The 21,876-nt window shown below is 39.7% G+C and overlaps 1 protein-coding gene across 1 annotated transcript in view; it reads left to right on the top strand.

Annotated features, from left to right (window-relative positions):
- The window catches only part of HECTD4 (HECT domain E3 ubiquitin protein ligase 4), a 232,540-nt gene that overhangs the window by 98,820 nt on the left and 111,844 nt on the right, over positions 1-21,876 (top strand). Inside the window, exons 8-13 of the mRNA XM_017540172.1 lie at positions 7,193-7,385; positions 10,760-10,918; positions 15,486-15,599; positions 16,648-16,788; positions 20,029-20,261; positions 20,636-20,781. Of these exons, the coding sequence (XP_017395661.1) occupies positions 7,193-7,385; positions 10,760-10,918; positions 15,486-15,599; positions 16,648-16,788; positions 20,029-20,261; positions 20,636-20,781 (986 nt within the window). The remainder of the gene's footprint in view (positions 1-7,192; positions 7,386-10,759; positions 10,919-15,485; positions 15,600-16,647; positions 16,789-20,028; positions 20,262-20,635; positions 20,782-21,876) is intronic.

Genomic DNA, 21,876 nt, shown 5'->3' with positions numbered 1-21,876 from the left:
TTTTTTTTTTGAGATGAGATTTCACTATGTTGCCCAGACTAGCCTCAAACTCCCGGGCTCAAGTAGTCTGCCTGTCTTGGCTTCCCAAAGTGCTGTGATTATAGACATGAGCCACCATGCCCTGCCGGTGCTAAAGCAGTACCAGCACACAGTAGTTGCTTATTAAATATATTTGCTAAATGAATGAATGAATGAAAGAAACATCACAAAAAACTGGAAGCATTGGTTCCCCTGGGGAAGGGAACTGGTTGGGGCAGGACTTACTTTCCACCATTGATCTTTTCATATGTTTTTAATGTTTAACAATGGGCTTTTAAGAAAAATTAACTTTTAAAAAAGGAAATTTTTATAAAAAGGAGAACTTGTTTAACAGCATTGAATTCTGCTGGAGAAGTCAAGGTCAGACTGAAAGAGGTCTTTGAATGTATAATGTGGAGGTCATTGCAGCCCTAACAAGCTGTTCTGGGGAATAATAGGAGTGGCAGGCAGATGGAGTTGGCTGAGGGTAAGGTAGGGAGGATAAGATGGAGGAGAATACATCATTCTCAGCCGGTTGTGATGGCTCACACCTGTAATCCCAGCATTTAGGGAGGCCAAGGTGGGTGGATAACTAAGGAGTTCGAGACCAGCCTGTTAAACATGGCGAAACCCCGTCTCTACTAAACATACAAAAATTAGCCAGGTATGGTGGCAAGTGCTTGTATGTAGTCCCAGCTACTTGGGAGGTTGAGGCAGGAGAATTTCTTGAACCTGGGAAGCGGAGGTTGCAGTGAGCCAAGATCACACCATTGCACTCCAGCCTGGACGACAGAGTGAGACTCCAACTCAAAACAACAACAACAACAACAACAACAAGAATAGATAATTCTCTCAAGGGGTTTGATATGAAAGCAGGAGAGGAATTGGAGGGAGATGATGGAATGGACTGTGGAGACATTGAAATATTTTAATCTTATTTTTTAAAATTTAAGTTATAGAATAGATTTTTAAAAAGGCCACCTGTTTATAAATTCACAAATGATGGGGCTTTGCCGTAGACCTCTGTGATTTGCCTGAGCCAAACCAGGCAAAACACTTTATGAAATAATGCTTTAGATGAAATGACTCATAGAGTCCTAGCCCTGAAATTCTGTACTGAGTTATGATTAATTTTGGTTTCTAAATAGTATAGATACTTGTCATATAGATGTGGCTAATAATAATTATTGGAAGGAATTAGATTTGCTAGGAATTACGATTTCACTCCGATACTTAGGAGTACTGATAAGTGCTCACTTTAGCAGCACAGACATCAAAATTGGAATGATACAGAAAAGATTAGCATGGACTCTAAGAAAAGAATAAAGGAGACCACCCTGGGCAATAAAGTGAGATCTCATCTCTCCAAAAAATAAAAAAAGTAGCCAGGTGTGGTGGTGCATGCCTATAGTCCCAGCTACTTGGGGGTCTGAGGCAGGGGGATTGCTTGAGCCCAGGAAGTCAAGGTTGTAGTGAGCTATGATTGTGCCACTGCACTCCAACCTGGGTGACAGAGTGAGGCCCTGCCTCCCCCCTGAAAAAAAAAAAAAGAAAAGTAAGTACTGATAATTTTCTCTTCAAATTTAGTAGTAGCTATGTTGTTTTAATTAAAACTATTTTTAACATGATATATTCACATAGTATACAACTCAGAAGGTACAAAAGTCTCTCACCTACCCTGCTTCTTAGCCCAGTTTTCCTCCTCAGAGGCAAGTGGGGTTAACATTTTCTTGCTGTATCCTTCCACAGACTGAGCACATACAAATAAATGCATGTGAGTATTTTGTTTTTCCTTTTCTGTGTTGTATACAAATGGTGATTTATTATATATTTTTCTTCTGTACCTTGCTCTATTATTGAAGTAAAATTCTACCTTAAAGCAAGAATTTTTTTTGAGATGGAATCTTGCTCTGTTGCCCAGGCTGGAGTACAGTGGCGAAATCGCAGTCACTGAACCTCCCAGGTTCAATCAATCCTCCAGCCTCAGCCTCCGAGTAGCTGGAATTACAGGTGCAAGCCACCACACCCAGCTAATTTTTCTATTTTTTTTTTTTTTTTTCAGGCGGAGTCTCTCTCTGTTGCCCAGGGTGGAGCGCAATGGCACGATCTTGGCTCACTGCAACCTCTACCTCCTGGGTTCAAGCGATTCTCCTGCCTCAGCCTCCCGAGTAGCTGGGATTATAGGCGCTGCCACCACACCCAGCTAATTTCTGTATTTTTAGTAGATGGGTTTTCACCATGTTGGTCAGACTGGTCTCAAACTCCGGACCTCAGGTGATCTACCCGCCTTGGCCTCCTAAAGTGCTGGAATTACAGGTGTGAGCCACCACGCCTGGCCAGCAACTTGCTTTCTAATGTGGGGAAAGAAAGTCATATGACTAGTCCAGACGCAGTGTGGGACGAGGACTAAACAAGGACGCATAGTTTATTAGGGGCCACCAATGTGGCTGTCCACCCACATGAAGCGACAGGCCTTCTGAAGCTGTAGACACAGCATTCCGGCCTTTAAGACTACAGAATAGCTGAGGTTTGAAATCTTTCTGCCTGATTTGGCTACTTCTACACTGGACACATTCCTGCTTGAGAATCTTCTATAACTCCTTTTGTCTTTTTTAGAGAATGGGGTCTCACTGTGGTCCCTAACTTGTTTCTAACTCCTGGGCTCAAGCTGTTCTCCTGCCTCTGCCTTTCTACCTACTGGGATTACAGGCATGAGCCACAGCACCTGGCGTATAATTTTTTTTTACCTTTTCAAGCCTCTTTTGAAAAAAATATCCTCACTTCTGTTTTGTTCTGAGAGGTCTTCTGCCCCCATGCGCTCTGTATAAACTGCAGTTTTTGAAGTGGTTAGATTCAGTGACAATTTTATTGCTGTTTTTCCCTCTTTATGTTACTTCCTGAAGATATTGTCGTGTAGTAAGGGACACACTAGGTGTCTTTCCCCTCTTCTCCCTAAGGGTTTATTATTTCTTCCAGTTATGATCCAGATGACTAAGCTACCCTTCCTTCATTATGTATTAATTGAGGGCCTACTATATTGCCTTACCTGGGTAGCAGAGGAAATGAGCTTTTGTTTCGTGAAGATTTATATTAGAGTATGGGAAGTTGGAGAATACGGAAGTAAACAACAAGAACAAAATAATTTCAGTTAGTGATAAATGCTGGGGAGAAAATAAAACAGGATAAAGTGATAGGGAATGCACAGGGTGTGGAGGTGGGGAGTTCCTTTAGCTTGCGTAGCACATAAGGCCTTTCTAAGGAAAGACCCTTGAGCTGAGACTTGAGTAAGAAGCCATCCATCCTGACAGACAGGGTGACCAACTATCCCAGTTTGCTTGAGACTGAGGGATTGCTGAGGACATGGAATTTTTGGTGCTAAAACCTGCACAGTTCCAAGCAAACTGCAGTGGATGGGTAGTCCAAGAAGAGGGAATAGCAGGTACCAAGGCCCAGCATTAGGAGGAAGCATGGTATTTTGGAGGTCTAACAGAAGGCCAGTGTGGCTAAAAAGGTAGTGAGAGAGGGTTGAGTTGAGGCAGATGACGCTGAGGAGGTCAGCAGACTTTGGCCCTTGTGAGGCCCTGTCAGTAATTCGGATTTTATCCTAAGTGTGTTGGAAAGCCACTGCAGCGCTTTAAATGGGGGAAGACTCGGTTTTACTTTTTTTTTTTTTTTTGGTGGGGTGGGGTGGGATAGGATCTCCCTCTGTTGCCCAGGCTGGAGTGCAGTGGTGCAGTCATGGCTCACTGCAGCCTTGACTTCCTGGGCTCAAGTGATCCTCCTGCCTCAGCCTCCTTTGTAGCAGGGACTACAGGCGTGTGCCACTAAACTTGGATAATTGTGTGTGTGTGTGTGTGTGTGTGTGTGTGTGTGTGTGTGTGTAGAGACACGCTGGTCTCAAGCTATGTTGCCCAGGCTGGTCTCGAACTCCTGGGCTCAAGTGATCTTCCCTTCTTGGCCTCCCAAAGTTCTGGGATTACAGGTGTGAGCCACTGTGCCTGGCTTTATTTACATTTTTAAATGATCACTGGCTATGCAGAGAGTAAACCACGTGCCTATGGACGTGGGAAGACAGGTTGGGAGGCTGGTCCAGTCATTTGTCTTGAGATGATGTTGACTTGGACCAGAAAGTCCAAGTTACCAGGTTTTATTGCCAGGTTTTATTTATTGCTTGCCAGAAAGGAAGCCCCTTGTTATGACAAACTCTGGGCTGCTTCTCACTCCTCCCAGCTCTTCCTCTCTTTCCTAACGTAGCAGCTTCTTACCCTGAAGAGCATCTTTGCTGAAGTAGGGATTCCCAGAAGATTTACCATTTTGCAGCAAACTTCAGCCATATTTGGGTCACACAGGTGCTTTATCAGTTTTTCTTTGCAGTATTTTCAAAGTACTCAAATACAATAATAGAGTGTTTTGCTTGTCTTTTTTTTTCTTTTAATTTTTTATTGTTTGTTTTGTTTGTCTTTAAGGTATCCATTGATTTTCTCATAGGGCCAGATTGGGTAATGCTTTTGAATGCCAACCTTAAAGTGATTGATTTTTATCTTGGATGTTTTTGAAGGGATATATTTAGAATTGTGCCACATAAATAGAGAGCTATGTTTGCTAAAGGTTAATCTAGCAGGAGGGTTGGGGTAAGACAGTGAAGTAAGAGATGGACATGTTGAATTTTAGGTGACAGGAGGCTGTTCAAGTAGAAATGGTGGGGAGGGTGAGGGGCAGTTAGAAAAGCGGAACTAGATCTTAGTAGCAAGGATGGGTCTGTAAATAGAAATGTGGGAGTTGCCATAGAGAGGTGGAGTTGGATTTAGGGGAGGGCCCTGATCTGTTTATTCAGCAAACCATCGAGTATTCATTGAATGCCTCCTAAGTGCTGGGGACGTTATGGTGAACAAGGCAGTCAGGATCCCTGTTCTCAGGGAGTTGGCATTCAGTTAGGGTGTGGGGAGGTAGCAGGGCAAACAAATGACTTCATGAATAAAATAATTTCAGAGAGTAGTAAGTGCTGTGCAGATAATAAAACAGGATGATGTGCTCTGGCTTGGGGGTGCTGGGGAAGATTCTTTTTTAGATTGGCAACCAGGGAAGGCCTCTCTGAATAGGTGACATTTAATGGAGACCTGAATGATAGGAAAGAGCCCGCCTCTGGAAGGTCTAGGGTTGGAGCATTCCAGGTGGAGATCTTGAACACCAGGGCCTGGGTCTAATCTTGGGCAAGGTCCATTTAAGCAAGTGAAGATGTTGACTAGCAAAGAGAGAGATAGGAAGGAGGGCAGGGACTGTGCTGGTGTCACTCACCAACACAGTGAGCACTTTATGGAGCAGTAAGTGTTCGTGTTAAAAAGAAACAAACCAGGCCAGGCATGGTGGTTCACCATGGTGAGCTCAGAGTGCTGTAATCCCAGCACTTTGAGAGGCTGAGGCAGGCAGATTGCTTGAGCCCAGGAGTTCAAGACTAGCCTGGGCAACATGGCAAAACGCCATCTCTAAAAAAAGTGTTAATACGAAAATTAGCCAAGTGTGATAACACATGCCTGTGGTCCCAGCTACTTGGGAGGCTGAGGTGGGAGGATCACCTGAGCCTGGGGAGGTTGAGGCTTCAGTGAGCTATGATAACACCACTATACTCTAGCCTGAATGACAGAGCAAGACTCTGTCTCAAGAAAACAAACAAACCAGGATTGTGTTCTGCTACCAAGACTGAGAAATCAGAATCCCAAGAAAGATGGCAGTGACTGCACAACCTGCAAAGAAGCCAAGGAAAATGTCAATGTTTTTGGTTACAGGTTACTGGTGGATCATTGAGATTGCCCACTCATTAGAGGGTGTTGAATTCAGAGACCACCAACTGCAAAGGGTTAAAAACCATGGGATAGAGAAATAGAAACAGCATTTTTGGACCCTGTAACAAATCTTTTCCTTTATCATTTGTGAATATGTTGTAAAAGACTTCTCCACTATGTACACCCACCTTTGAGAATTCTTCCTGACCGTGCTCCTGAGTTTACTCACTTTCTCTTGCCCCTTCTGTGTTACCAACCTTTCCCTGTGGACTCCTCTTTTGCTTTCCCTTTGCTACTGAAGACTTGTCGCTTTGTACTCCCATTTCCTCTTATCTCCACACCCCACAGCTGCAGGCCAGTTCTGCCTGTCTTTGCTGGTGGGGACCCGGTTCTTGGATCTAGAAAGGGGCCATGAGAGATTTGACAAAAGGGATGATATCTTAATGGGCCTTTTGTTTAAGACCTGTGAATATCTGAAAACAAAGAGAAGGAGGTCAATAGAGAAGGAGACACACATGATGAAGAGGCAGAGGGGAGCACAGGACTTGAGGCAGAAGTGGAGGGCTTCATCTTAAATAATATGAGGTGAAATCCTTCTTCCTCTGAATTAAGAGGAAAGAAATAATATATGAGGCTGGGTCCCAAGAGTCTTGAGTTGAAGAGACATGAGTGGGAGAAGCTTATGGTAAGTTGTCTCGATCTTTTTAGCAATACTGAAAGCCAGGTGGGACAAAAGAAAAAAGAAAGCCAGCAAGCCAGGTGGTCTGCTGAAAGTCAAGCTCAAAATTGGTGAAGGAATTTTGGAGTCACCACTCCAAAGAGTTTTCTGGGGAATAACCAAGTGATGAATGAATTGCAAAGCACCAGCAAAGATCCACTTGAAGTTGATGTGTATTTTTAGCAAAATCTGCCTTTGTTCAGGCTTGCTCTGCCAGGGCCTGAGCAGCTGGTGCTAATGTTAACTGCCGTTAATATAGAATTTGGATTTTAGCCACTGATGATATTTCAAGAAGACATTATCCTCATAGTTGTCCTTAACAGTAAATCAAAGACTGATTGATTTGTTTTTCTCTCATTTGACTTCAACCTGTCAGAGGCATGTAATTAGTAAGCGCTGACTGTGGAATCCAGTATAATGAATTTTAATCAACAACTTTTCATAGACCTATGAAATGTTATAGCTATTATGAAAAATGAAAGCTCTCAAACTTAGCATGGTCTCTTTTGTTTGTAGTAGTTTCCATAGAATGTTTAAGTTTTAAGGTTTACATCTACTTAGGTGCAGTTTTTAATATTTTTTATTTACTCACAGTAATATCCTCAAGAAGAAATTTGCTAACTAAATTGAAACAGATATCATTTTAGGACCTCCCTTTTTTTTTTATATATATTAGGTTGAAAATGGTGTATTTGTAGCCAACCCGCTTCAGGAACGCACAATACTAATGAGAAAAGAGGGCGAGTCTGCAAAAAGCATTAATGAGATGCTTCTAAGTAGACTTTCTCGGTACAGAGCCTCCCCGTCAGCAACGCTGGCTGCCCTGACTGGTTCCACCATATCCAACACACTGAAAGAGGATCAAGCAGGTATGTTGCTCTGCACTTCCCAGACCTGTTTCCTTGTATAGCTCTGTTCAGCTGCGTTTTATTGAGCACTTCCTTCGTGCTGTACAAAGCCCTTTCCTTTGCATAGTTGACCTTATTTGGTCTTCTGGTCATTGTCCAGCTTTTTATTCCAAGCCAATACATGTTGTAGGCTATGAACATAAATTTGCATGAACCGGTACAAATGCAAAACAGCCCAATCTTAAACTGTAAATGCCTTATCATCATCACTATTTGTATAAATTAGTTGATTTCATATTTTGCATATGCTCTGTGAATGTGAAAACCTAATTCTTAGCATCATCTACCCTAAATACAGTCTTGACCAAGCAAGTAAGAGAAAAGCCTTCTACAGTAGCTATTTTGTTTTTTAGAATTCATCATTCAGTTTTTATAATTTTTTATTTATTTTTTTAGTTTTTGTAATTTAATGTTTTAAAATAGATAATACATGTACAGAATTTGAAAGTCAAAACGATGTAAAAAGTTATATGCAGAGAAGTCTTGTTCCCACCACATTGGTGAATTTTATATTCTGCCCCCACTCTACCCCACCATAGGTAACTATATTTATTAGTTTTCGTTTATCTTTTCCAGGTTTCTTCATGCAAATATAATTAAAGATAAATTTATATGTTCATAATTTCTGCCTTTTCTTAATAAAAGGTAGTATACTATATACACTGTTCTGTACTTTTCTTTTCTTTTTGAGACAGAGTCTCACTTTGTCGCCAGGGCTGGAGTGCAGTGGCACAATCTCAGCTCACTACTACCTCTGCTTACCAGTTTCAAGCGATTCTCCTGCCTCAGCCTCCCAAGTAGCCGGGATTACAGGCACCCACCACTACTCCCAGCTAATTTTTTGTATTTTTAGTGGAGACGGGGTTTCACCATGTTGGCCAGGCTAGTCTTGAACTCCTGATCTCATGATTCACCTGCCTCAGCTTCCCAAAGTGCTGGGATTATAGGTGTGAGCCATTGGCACCTGACCTGTTCTGCACTTTTAAAGTAGGAGTTCGTAACCAGGATACACCTTTAAGGGAGCATGTTATTAAACGTGCTCCTCAAAAATTTAAATACCATTTTATATGTATCTGTCATAACTGTCATCAGATTTGCAAAGTCATCTATGACTCCCAAAAACATAAGAACCATTATTCCATAGAGTTTACAGATTGCATATTAAATACCTGGATTTATAACAAACTATGAACTGTAGTAAAAGATAAGGCTAGAAAAAGATGCCATATGTAGAAAATTGCATTTGAATTAATATGCATTTAATGAATTCAGTGTAATTTTATGCTTTATTTTTATAGTTGGAAATGCTAAGAAGAAAAACTATGGTTAATTCACTATAAGACTACCAAATTATTTATTAGTCCATATTAGAATTTAAGGACAGTATTTTCACAGTCCTCTATTGTATCAAAGATAAGTGGCAAAATTGTTAATAGTTGTTATTATTTGAGTAAGTTGATAATTCCAGCTATAGATACTTTCCAGAGGACAGTTTTTTTGTTTTTGTTTTAACCGAAATAAACATTTTCGTGACAAGCTAAAGGCTTGATCTGGTTTTGTCCCTTGGGAGAAAATGAAATCTTAACCTAAACAATGGAAATACTAAAGGAATACTTGTTGAAAATATATATAATATAAACAAATAAAATCCCAGAAGGCAAGGGTATATTTAGAATTTGGTAGAAATGTGCTCGCTTTGGCAGCACATATACTAGAATTTGGTAGAAACTGGTATCTGTATTCTTAACATGTGGTCTCAATGTACTTTTTTTTAAAGAGATGGGATCTTGCTATGTTTCCCAGGCTGGTCTCAAACTCCTGGGCCCAAGGAATCATCGTACTTTTATATGCATTCTCTATGTATTCATTTAACATGATGTTGTTCCATTAAAAATTCATCAGTTATAAACTAAGAAACTTTTGAAAATTAAGCAAACATTCAAGGGGTCTATAAGTTTTTATTCCATTATAAACTAATACCTATTACCATGTTAATAAGTTTATGTCTATTAAAAACATCTTGGTGAAAATGTTATACTCACAGAGTTACTAATTTTCCAATTATTGCTGTCTTGGTGTTTCTTACCAGTGGAAATTTATCTTCTTGAATTTATGTCCTTAATGAAGAATATACCTGGTGGGGTCTTGCCGCTTAAAAAAAAATAAAGCTTTTTAGAAGCACAAGCATTCAAAACAAGTATCCAGTAGATTAGGTTTCACTTTACTCACTTTTCTAATCTAAAAATGATTTTCATTTATCTAGGCTGTAGATAATAAGTTAGATTTTATAGCCTGACAGTTTTCTAAATAAAGCACTCTGATTGATTTTCTGTTGACACCATCAGTCCTCTCTAGGCTTGTATATAGAAAATCCATAAATTCACTCCATGTTTCAGATATGCCAGTAAGGGAGATTAAAGTACATTTTATACCACTTGATTAGAAACAATAATTATTTTCCTAATGACAGTTTATGTCATTGACCCTTTAAAAAGAGAAAAATGTCTATAAGCGGTTATAATAAATTACACAGCTATAAAATTGTTTTGTGATAGATAGTGTGAAAGCTTTCATTAGTTTGAAATTTTTGGCTGATTTCATGTTGAAAACTGCTTATGAGTACAATATCACAAACCTGTCAATAATTTGTTCTATATATAATGGAAAAAAGAAAAAAAAAACCCAAGATCTTGATTGGAATGTAGGTTATTCATCCCAAATCTAAAAATCCAAAATGCTCCCGATTCTGAAACTTTTTGAGTGCCTGTGTGATGCCCAAAGGAAATGCTCTCACTAACCTCAGACATAATGAGTAAAAATAAATAAAGGAAATGTTCATTGGAATATTATGGATTTTGAATTTTTCAATTAGGAAGGCTCAACTCTTAAGTATAATGCAAACATTTCAAAATCTCAAAAAATCTGAAATCCAAAACACTTCTGGTCCCAAACATTTCAGATACATGTACTCAACCTGTATCAGTTTTCTAGGGAAAACACAAACAAACAGGATTCTTTTTTTTGAGATTTAGTCCATGTGAAGATTTATTTTTCTGGAATATTTCGTAGAGGCATGAGGGCAGACTGAGGATTGGGAACACCTTCAAGAAATGTTCAGACCGTGTAATAGGAGGCTAGGGATCAGGCTGTGGAGCCAGAAGATAATTATCTTTTTCCTTAGCGATTACTTCTTATCTGTTTTCCTAATCTGGAAATCTGTTTTCCAAATCTTAATTTGAGTTTGGGGCTCTCTCATTATATCCTAATCTGTTTTGGTAAACAAATTAATTTCTGTGTCAAATATTTTGACTTGGCATTTTCGTTCCTTTCTCCAGCAAATACTAGCTGTGGGCTGCCTCTGAAAATGCTGCGGAAGACACCCATATATACCTGTGGCACCTACTTGGTGATGCTAGTGCCTCCTCCAGGGGGATCAGGCAGCTCTGCCACCCGCTCTCTTTTTGGTGGAACAAGTGGTTTGTCATCTTTAAAAAGTAAGTGAATTTTACTTGTGGCCTTTTCCCCGATTTATCTCATACTCTGAAATTTAAGGCTCTCCTATTATTTAAAACTTACTTTGCCGGGCGCGGTGGCTCAAGCCTGTAATCCCAGCACTTTGGGAGGCCGAGGCGGGTGGATCACGAGGTCAAGAGATCGAGACCATCCTGGTCAACATGGTGAAAACCCTGTCTCTACTAAAAATACAAAACATTAGCTGGGCATGGTGGCACATGCCTGTAATCCCAGCTACTAAGGAGGTTGAGGCAGGGGAATTGCCTGAACCCAGGAGGCGGCGGTTGCGGTGAGCCGAGATCGCGCCATTGCACTCCAGCCTGGGTAACAAGAGTGAAACTCCGTCTCAAAAAAAAAAAACTTACTTTGTTAAATAGTTGTTTGCAATAGCTCTCTGATAACAACAAAAAATATCAGTTATCAATGTAGGTTAGGAAGATTTAAAAATATAACTTTTTGTGGATGATATAATAGTATAATTTGAAAACTATTGTCCTGTAAAATTACTAGAAATAATAATCAGTTCCACAAAGTTTTAGGAAGTAAAATAATATTTTGTCACATTATTTACTGATGACACAGTAAGAACTCTACTCACTATGATAGGATTTCTTTTTTTTTTAGACGGAGTCTTGCTCTGTCACCCCTAGAGTACAGAGGCGCAATCTCAGCTCACTGGAACTTCTGCTTCCTGTGTTGAAGTGATTCTTCTGCCTCAGTCTCCCTAGTAGCTGGGATTACAGGCACATGCCACCATGCCCAGCTAATTTTTAAATTTTTAGTAGAGATGGTGTTTTGCCATGTTGGCCAGCCCAGTCTCGAACTCCTGGCCTCAGGTGATCCATCCAAAGTGCTAGGATTACAGGCATGAGCCATGACGCCCCGCTGATAGAATTTCAAAGCTATTAAAATATGTATGTAAAATACTTTCATTTTAGGACACATACAAAATACTAAGCATAAGACATAGAAAAGAAAATGTGTAAAAATGTGTAAATTTTTTTTTTTGAGGCGGAGTCTTGCTCTGTCGCCCAGACTGGAGTGCAGTGGTGCTATCTCGGCTCACTGCAGCCTCCACCTCCCGGGTTCAAGCAGGAATCAGTACTTTATTACTTTTTCCTGCCTCAGCTTCCTGAGTAGCTGGGATTACAGACGTGCACCACTATGCCCAGCTAAGTTATTGGATTTTTAATAGAGATGGGTTTTCACCTTGTTGCTGGTCAGGCTGTTCTCGAACTCCTGACCTCGTGATCCGCCTGCCTCAGCCTCCCAAAGTGCTGGGATTACAGGCCTGAGCCACCATGCCTGGCTGTATTAATATTTTTAAATATACATATATTTTATAAGGAGGCACACTTCAGTCATTAAGCAGTGCAATTTTGCCTTCAGAGTGGACACATAGTTAAATGGAATAAAGTATAGAATTTAAAAAATGTTCTTTGGGTTGGGCATGGTGGCTTTATTGAGATATAACTCACACACCATAAATTTCACCCCTTTAAAATATACAATTCAGTGGTTTTTAATATGTTCACAGAGTTGTGTAATCGTTACCACTAATCTATCCATTACCCCAAAAAGAAACCTCATACTCATCAACAGTTGCTCTGCTACTCCGCGACCCTTGGCATCTACTAATTGATTTTCTGTCTCTGTGGAGTTACCTATACTCTACTTTTCATGTAAATGGAATTAGACAACATATTGCCTTTTGTGACTGCTTTTTTGTTTGTTTGCTTGATTTTTAATTTTTGGTTTTACTTGATAGTAGCAAAATATCACTTATTGTTTTGTCTCATTCTGTGCATATTATGGTGGCTGAGCTACAAATAAAATCAGGAGGAGCTATAAAAATAGATGCAGACAGACATGTAAAAATCTTGTTTCTTCCTTTTAGTAACTATTATCTTGGGAAAATTTATCATTCAAAGCTTCGACTTCCCCATTTAAAAAAATGTGCAGATAATTATACCTACCACATAGGATAGTGTGAGGATACTTGACACATTATGGAGACTTCTATATAAATATTGAATCATTTTTCCCTCTATGTAAATATAGTTATAGATTGTATCAGCTGGAGAGCTGTGTGATGTGAGAAGAGATGGAGAGTGTTCTCCCCTTATGGACAGTTCCACCCTTGCTTAAAGATACTCCTTGCTGTAGTGGGCTTGGTCTCCAGGAAGAAAGTACATGGAATGAGGTCTTCTCCTTAGTGCTTGCAAATGTGCATTTATTACTGGACACCAGTGATCCTACATCTTTCTCAGTCTTGAGTGATGGGATCACTGCGTTGTTACTGAGGCTCAGACAGGTGAAGTGATGTGGTCCAAGTCTCCTGACACCAGCCCCAGCTCTTTCTCGTTGGTTCCAAGTTTTTTTCTCCATCAGTTATGCGTTGCTGTGGAGGCCTCAGGAAACTTACAATCATGGTGGAAGGCAAAGGAGAAGCAGGCACCTTCTTCACAGGGTGGCAGGATGGAGTGAATCCGTGACCGCTTTTTAAACTTAACAATGTTTTCAAGGTTCATCCATGTTGCAGCATGAATCAGTACTTCATTACTTTTTGTGGTTGAATTATATTTTGTTGTGTGGATAATACCTCATTTTGTTTATTCATAATTTGATGGACACTTGAGTTGTTCCTACTTTTTGGCTACTTTGAATAATGCTGATATGAACATTAGTATATAAGTTTTATGTGGCTAATTTTTCATATGCTTGGGCACATTTATAGGAGTGGGATTGCTGGGTCATATAGTAACTGTATGTTTACCCTTGGAGGGACTGCTAAACTGTTTCCCAAAGTGGCTGCACCATTTTATGTTCTCATCTCCAAAGTATAATGGTTCTGTTTTCTCTTCATCCTCACCAACATTTGTTATTTTCCATTTTTCTGATTATAGCCATCTTTGTGGATATGAAGTGGTACCTCATTGTGGTTTTGTGCATTTCCTTAATGACTAATGATGCTTAGCATCTTTTCATGTGCTTATTTGGCATTTGTATATCTTCTTTGGAGGAATATCTATTCACGTCTTTTGTCCATTTAAAATTTGGGTTTTTATTTTATTGACCATCCGTTTTTTCTTTTTTTTTTTCCTCTTTTTTTCCTACGATTACCACATATTATGACCATTAGTCTTATTAAATTGTGTTTAGTCTTCTTGGCATGGCTTTTTTGCTCAATTGAAATTGACCCCATTTAATTAAAGTAAGTCTTTATGGTACCATTCTTTCATGAGGATATAGCTTACCCAATCATCCAACTTTAGCCCAACAAATCAGTAAATGCTTAAATTCCTTCTGTGTCCTGTTCTTCTTTGGCCACTTGGGGGTTGCTCAGAAAGTGGAAGAATTGGTGCTTGCCTTTAAAGAGCTCGTAGTCTAGTTGGGTGAGATGACATAGATGTATGAGACAGTGAGAAAATGATAGACAGTACTGCATCCCTGCTGGAAGGAACCATGTGGAGCAGATTTGTGAGCTGCAGAAACTGAGAAAGGAAGGTTTATTGTGGAGTGGGGTAGAAAGGAGAGACTTCATGAGGTTTTGAGTTTAAGCCATAAAGAACGGCTATTATTCATGTAAATGGCCAAGTGGGGAGAAAGCATACGTGTGGTAAGTACCACAAAAAAAGAGATTTGGAGATCTATTTTCTAGTGACCTTTTTGTTTAATGAGAAAACAAAATAGAAAAAAAAGAGTATCATTTATGTTATAATTCAAGTCAGGCATGATGAGGATCTGGTCTACTAGGGTGATGAGAATATGACAAAGAAACTCAAGAGACACAGTGCTAAAGTTTTGTTTGAAAGTGGGGAAGAAAATAAAAATAAAAAAACTTTTAAAAAAAGTGGGGAAGAAAATAAAGTCAGTTATAGCAACATATATATATGCATGCTGATATGGATCCTTGACATATTTTAACTCATTTAGTCTTCACAGTAACTGTATAAGGTAGGTACTTTTTATTATTTCCACTTTACAAATGAGGAAACAGATGTTCAATGACTTTCCCAGGGCCACCCGAAAGTGTCAGAGCTGGAATTCAAACTCCAAAGTCCGTGCTCTTTACCACTACACTATCCTGTGTTAAGGGAAAAAGCCAGGATGTCTCCAAGTTTTAGAGCCAGTATTAGGAAGGATTGTAGCTGAGCTGTGTTTGAGCATACATCAAGCTTTACTGAACACTGACTAACTGCATAGTGTTTCTTGTAAACATTTTTATCTTGTGATGTTAGTGATCATAACCCTTCTTGCAGTTACCCTTTTGATAATGTATATCAGAAAGAACCTTCATGCAAAAGTCGCCATTTTAAAAACACTTTCAAAATTATTGTTCAGTATTAAATTTAGGAAGATGTCTGGTTACAGTTTTCTTTTTGTGGTCTTATGCATATATTCTCCGTCTCTTTACCACCAATTACCACCAATATGCAACAACAAGAAAAGGGTGTGATTTTTATAAAAGTCTTGTTAATAGCCTGAAATTTAAACCTTAAAAATAATCTTCAGGATCATTAAACAGCTTAATGTTTGTTTCCAAAGTCCTAGCCTCCAGCTTGGTGTATAATATTTCGGATGGTCAGTTTACAAGTCGTGCAGATCTCATAGATGCTGCTGGAAGCTCATTGGGGCGTGGTGCTCTCGTACCAGGATTGGGTAAGAAATAAATGCACATGTTTCTTTGGAAAATTTAAAGTTTTAGCAAATTTGTCTTGAAATATCTTGCAATTCCCTGTGACATTCTAGTTTCCTTGAAAAGAAAGATGTTTTTTGTTTTGTTTTGTTTTTTTGAGGCAGAGTCTCTTCTGTCACCTAGGCTAGAGTGAAGTGGCATGATCTTGGCTCACTGCAGCTTCCACCTCCTGGGCTCAAGCAGTCCTCCCACCTCAGCCTCCCAAGTAACTGGGACTACAGGAGCATACCACCATGCCCAGATAACTTTATTTTTTTGTAGAGCCAAGGTCTCACTGTGTCTCCCAGGGTGGTCTCAAACTCCTGGGCTCAAGCAATCCTCCTGCCTTTGCCTCCCTAAGTGCCAGGATTACAGGCATGAGCCGTTGTGCCCAGCCAGAAATAATTTTTTTATACTAAATTTTAATTTTGGGACTCAGTATAAGAAATTGCCTTATGTAAAATTCCTCTGAATAAACTGCATTTGAAGATGATGTTTATTAGGTTGTGTGATGATACCCATAAGAAATTCTCAAGATTTATGCCATAAAAAGGTTTATTTCCTGTGAGGAATTGATATATTTGTTATTGTTAGAAAATGAATGTTAAGTAATATATTGGATTTTCTCTTTGACCTGGCTGATAGGAAGCTTATTTCTAAATTTTGGGCTCAGTTACTAGGGCCTTTTATTGTGTATTAATGTTAATTGGTTCTGTTATACCTGGGTTTTTAATGTAAGCCACTTAAATACTTTTTGGAAGTAGGTCACACATAAATCAGTTACTAAGAGCTATCTATTTTGTGAGACTTATTCTTTCTCACACAGGAGTTAAGCAAAATTAAAAATTAAATCCTGCCTTCTTGCTGAGTCCCAGCCCTAGTGCCTTGCTAAGTAAATCTATGGGAACAGGGATGTGGGTTGTCAACATTAGAGAGCATCCTTGCCCTTCCACTTTGTAGCAGTGATTGTGAGAACTATGTGTACAGGTAGCTGGTGGCATGATGACTGAATACAGTATGCTGTTTTTGCAGGTGCGTGTTATGACACAGTGAACAACATGCTATGGACATGCTCTAATGACTATATCGATCAGTGGTGTAACCCTGGGAATCAAGCCTTCCATTATGTCTGCCAGAGACTTGGAGTCAGTCACATTATCACTGAGCCCAAAGGTGAGGTGGGCTCAGGGTCTTACAGGAAAAGATTTCCCTCTGAAATGTGAGAGAATACCACAGCATTGGTAGGTGAAAACATAGCCCGACCCCAAAATGTGTCACCAGTTTTCCCTCTTTGAACTTTTGAAACCTAAAGTCTTTTGTTACCTGTAACCATGAAAGATGAGTTATGATTAAGCAAATAAGTATGTAAATAGAGCTTTTGAGGTGGTCCATAGATGCTTTTAAAGAAAAATTGTTATGTCCTTCCTGAAACTGTTGGAACTTTGGTGTAAAAATTGATTATTTGTATTTGGCATGGGATTATATGCCGTCGTAGTGTTTTGCATTGATAGTGACTTGTTTATATACAAACTTACAGTTAGGTGGCTGGGCACAGTGGCTCACGCCTGTAATCCCAGCACTTTGGGAGGCAGAGGTGGGCAGATTCCCCGAGGTTGAGAGTTTGAGACAAACTTATAGTTAGATAGAATTACCAATGAGGACCTTTGTATTTTTAAATATTAATATGAACATTCTTAATATTAAGTTAATATTAACTTAAAATCTTGTTGCTTTAAAGTCAACTATACTAATATGGAGGAATGAATCACTCAGCAAGTCCCCTCCCCATAAAGCAACACTAAAACAGGCAAAATTATCAAAAACAACTGTTTCCCGGCTCTGGAAATTGCCAACACATACACCAAATTGAGAGTGGTTGTTTGTTAGAAAAAACCCTGAACTTTGGGTAAGGATGGTGGCAGCCTGTGGTGTTCCTAGCTAAAGCTGCTCCTATCCTCCACCTCAGTCTGCTCTGAGACAATTACTTTGCTGACCACATCAAGCTTGGTCAGCACAATAATTCAGGGTGGGGAAGATTGTGAAAAGCAGCAGGTTTGCTATTAGGAGCAAAGCATGGAAAAACCTCAAGCCTATTAGCATTGTCAGTAATAGTAGTCATCTTGGTGGCAAACAACAGAAACCAGTGGCTCATCTGGTCTTAAATCATGATTCCATTTAGGGCAAGCAGTGGCCCAGCCGACTAGCTAGAAGTTTACTAGTGAGATCTGGATAGTGAGAAAGCTGCTGGGGACCAATCACCTACACAGAAAAGGCCGAAGACAGCCTAAGCTACTCACATAACCCTGGCTCAACATGAGTCTGCATACACATGCGAAGCTGTGAGAGGGCCCAACAGGAAGTAAAAAGCAGGGCAGAGTTTAAAACTGCCTGAACTTTGCTGCAGTTCCTCCAAAACACACAGATCCATCCAGGGTGAAAAGTGTTACTGGCTCAAGGTGTTGGAACACAATCATTGGTTGACAACAACTAAGGGATACAGATAGGGGTGACCCCCTAGGAAGCCAGGCTGAAAAAAGAAAAACAAGAATAATAATAAAAAAAAAAATGAGGCCAGGCATGGTGGCTCATGCCTGTAATCCAAATTCTTTGGGAGGCTGAAATGGGCAGATCACCTGAGGTCAGGAATTTGAGACCAGCCTGGCCAACATGATGAAACCCCGTCTCTACTAAAAATACAAAAAAATTAGCAGGGCATGATGGCAGGTGCCTGTAATCTCAGCTACTTGGGAGGGTGAGGCAGGAGAATCGCTTGAACCTGGGAGGTGGAGGTTGCAGTGAGCTGAGATCATGCCATTGCACTCCAGCCTGGGCAACAAGAGTAAAACTCCGTCTCAAATAAATGAATGAATGAATGAATGAATGAAACAAGGATTTGAAAAAATAAATAAATAAACTGAGAAGAGAAATCAGTAACCACGAAATGCAGGAGAAACTCAGGTGTTGGACTGATGACTTTAAAATCAGATGACTTAAAGCAGCCATTATAAATACGTTTAAAGAACGAAAGGAATCCAAGCTTAAAAAATTAAAGGAAAGTATGATGACTATGATTAAGCAAATTGAGAATTTCAGTAAAGAAATTATTTAAAAAAAAATGAAATGGAAATTCTGGATTTGAAAAGAAAAATTCATTAGAGTGACTCCACTACAGATTTGAGCTGCAGGGAGAAGAAAGCAGCAAACTTGGGCCATAGATTGGTAGAGTTGTTCTGTCTGAAGGGCAAAACAGGACACTTGGGGAGTACTGGTCAGGCATTTGTAGACTAGAATGTCCTTCCCTGTGGATTCATTTGATGCTTTCTCATGGTTAAACTGATGTTATGGATTGGGGAAGAATACCACAGAAGCAATATCCCCTTCATATTAATTACATCATATTCCAGGATACATGATATTGACATGACTTATTACTAGTGATATTAAAAACTGATCACTTGGTTTAAATAGCATCTGCCAGGTTTCTCCACTATAAAGTTGCGACTTTTCCCTTTCCATACTCTGTTAGTCTCAACCACACTGAAGGGAAGAGGAATTAAGCTCCACTTCCTGGAAGAAGCATATCAGAGAACTTGTAGACAAATGTTAATCACCATGATAATTAATATCTCTAGGGTCAGTGTATTTTCTCAGCTTTCATTCTTGATTATGGTATTTGTGTAAATTTACTAAAACTTAGTGAGTTGTGCATTTAGAGTAGGCGAGTTTTGTGGAATGTAAATTATATCTTGATAAAGCTATTTTTTTTTTTTGAAAAAGCAAAAAGTAGAAAAGAAAGTCTACATTACATTAGTGACTCCCAAACCTTTTGCCTAAACTGCATACTATGGATTCACTTGCACTTGGTTATCTAATGGACATTTTCAGCTTAACATGTCAAACATGAGGAGCCATATATAGATGGGAGCCATTTATAGGGGTTCTAATGTGGAGCAGCCATGGGACATGGAGCGGTTTTACTGGAGAGGTTTTACTAGAATGGTTACCAACAGGGGCTGTGGACTGAGGTGGCCTGAGTCCAAATCCCGGCTCTACCACTTCTTAGCTGTGTGACCTAGGGCAAGTTCCGTAACTTCTCTAACTCTTGGTTTATTGATCTACAACAGGGCTAAAATAGTCTAAGTTGAGAACCATGTAAAGCATTCAGCTCATTCTTCAGCATATAGAAAGGGTACAGTAAGTGGTAGCTACTTATGTTCCAAACAAATGAACTCCCCAAGTGTTTTCACCCTAGCACCTGTGGCAGGGAGAAGGGTTCTCTGGCAGCAGTAAAAGAGATTATAGCCAAAATACCCTTTCCTAGTGCACATGACCCTTTTATAAGTCAGAGGCCTATTCTTCGGGGACCACCCATAGAGACGTCTTTCCTCACTCAGTTTCCTTTTCATCTTCTAGAAGAGGCTATAACCACGAATGAGGTTATAAACCAGTTATTGCACCATGTTGGTGCGATGTGCATACACCAACTCAATCTTCTTGCTACCAACCCCAATCTTCCAATCACAAGTGTCTTGGGCAAGCAGCATCCAATTGAAGCACACCATCTTAGCAGTATTTGTGACATTATGGAGAAGGCCATGGTTAATGGAGATACCTGTATTATACGCTGCATTCTCGTTGTCTTTCAGGTAAATACACTGTTTTGAGATAAATAAGATGGCAGAGAAAAGGAAATGCAAACCTTGGCTTCAGCCAGTTCATTTTTACCAGAATAAAAATTTAATAACTTTCCTGTTCTGCATCTTACCCACCTTCTAATCCTGTAATTAGAATTACATTCATTGCACTGTAATTAATGAAATATTGCTATACATAGCTCATTGCAGTTAATATATGCAAAATATTTACTATAATTATACCATTATACAATAGAAGAGATTGTGGTTAAAAAAATTCACCTGGTTATTTGTTCATAGGCTATCTACCATGCACTTTCTTTGTAGGGATAATTTTATCCCCAGTAGAATTAGCATTTTTAGATAAACTCCTTATGTTTCTGTAGGTGGTATTTAAATTTTTCTTCAGCCCACAAACTGAAAGGAATCGAGACATCATTCGACGGTCGGGATTGCTTCTTTGGCAGTTGTTGATGGCACCAAAAGATCAAATTTGCCCTGAAATTCAGAAGGAAGTCTGCCTTGCCATCAGGTAAACAGCTAATGATTTTCGTAATTCTCTCTGCAAAATGATTCTTCTGCAAAGCATTGTAATCGTCCCTGAAAGCTGGTAGTACAAATGTCTCTTACCCTATCCCACAGTCGGGACTTCATGGATTGGGAATAATTTCAATGGAGAGGGGTTTGTGGCCCCACCCTCAGAGCACCAAAGCCAACTATGTACCTACATTTCCTTATCTCACTGTTTGGATCTAAAAAAAAAACACACAAAACAAAAAACCTTGTAAGTGGATATTTTCATTGTTTGCAAGCTCATGTTCTCATTTTGCGTAGTGTGGCAGGGTAGTTAAGAAGCAGGCTTTGGCAGCAGGCAGACCTGGGTTCTAGACTTTGCCGCTTACTAGTATGATCTTGGTTTAAGATTCACATTTCCTTAGCTGTAAGATGGGCATAAAAATAGCACCTGTTTTATGGGTTTATGAGGTTTTCCTAAGGTAAGACCTGATTCAAAGTAAGCGCTCAACAGTGTGAGCCTTTATCAATCTGTTTAAAACCTTTTGAGACAAGAGAGCAGAATTTACAGGTCATTTTCTATTTATTGTCAATCTTTTTTTTTTTTTTAGTTCAGTAAACTTTTTTTTTTGAGATAGAGTTTTGCTCTTGTCGTCCATGCTTGAGTTTAGTGGTACGATCTCGGCTCACCCCAACCTCCATCTCCCAGATTCAAGCAATTCTCCTGCCGCAGGCTCCCGAGCAGGGATTACAAGTGCCCAACACCACACCCACCTAATTTTTTTGTATTTTTAGTAGAGATGGAGTTCTGCCATGTTGGCCAGGCTGGTCTCAAACTCCTGACCTCAGGTAATCCACCCACCTCGGCCTCCCAAAGTGCTGGGATTACAGGTGGGAGCCACTGCATCTGGCCACAGAGAACTTTTATTCAGGAATACAGCCTTAAACTGACCAAGTATAATTTAGTGACCGAGAGAGCTGGGTGGTTGGTCTGAAAGATCCATATGATAAGGGTGAGCATTGATGACAGGGCATTGTTTTCCTTCCACAGTACATTATGCTTCAAATCTCTTGCTGTGGAGCATTAAGGCAATGATTGAAATCTGATATTCTG

The sequence above is a fragment of the Cebus imitator genome, unplaced genomic scaffold (genome assembly GCF_001604975.1).
Source record: "Cebus imitator isolate Cc_AM_T3 unplaced genomic scaffold, Cebus_imitator-1.0 Scaffold8, whole genome shotgun sequence".
Lineage (NCBI taxonomy): Eukaryota > Metazoa > Chordata > Mammalia > Primates > Cebidae > Cebus > Cebus imitator.
This window is presented reverse-complemented; position numbering and strand designations above follow the sequence as displayed.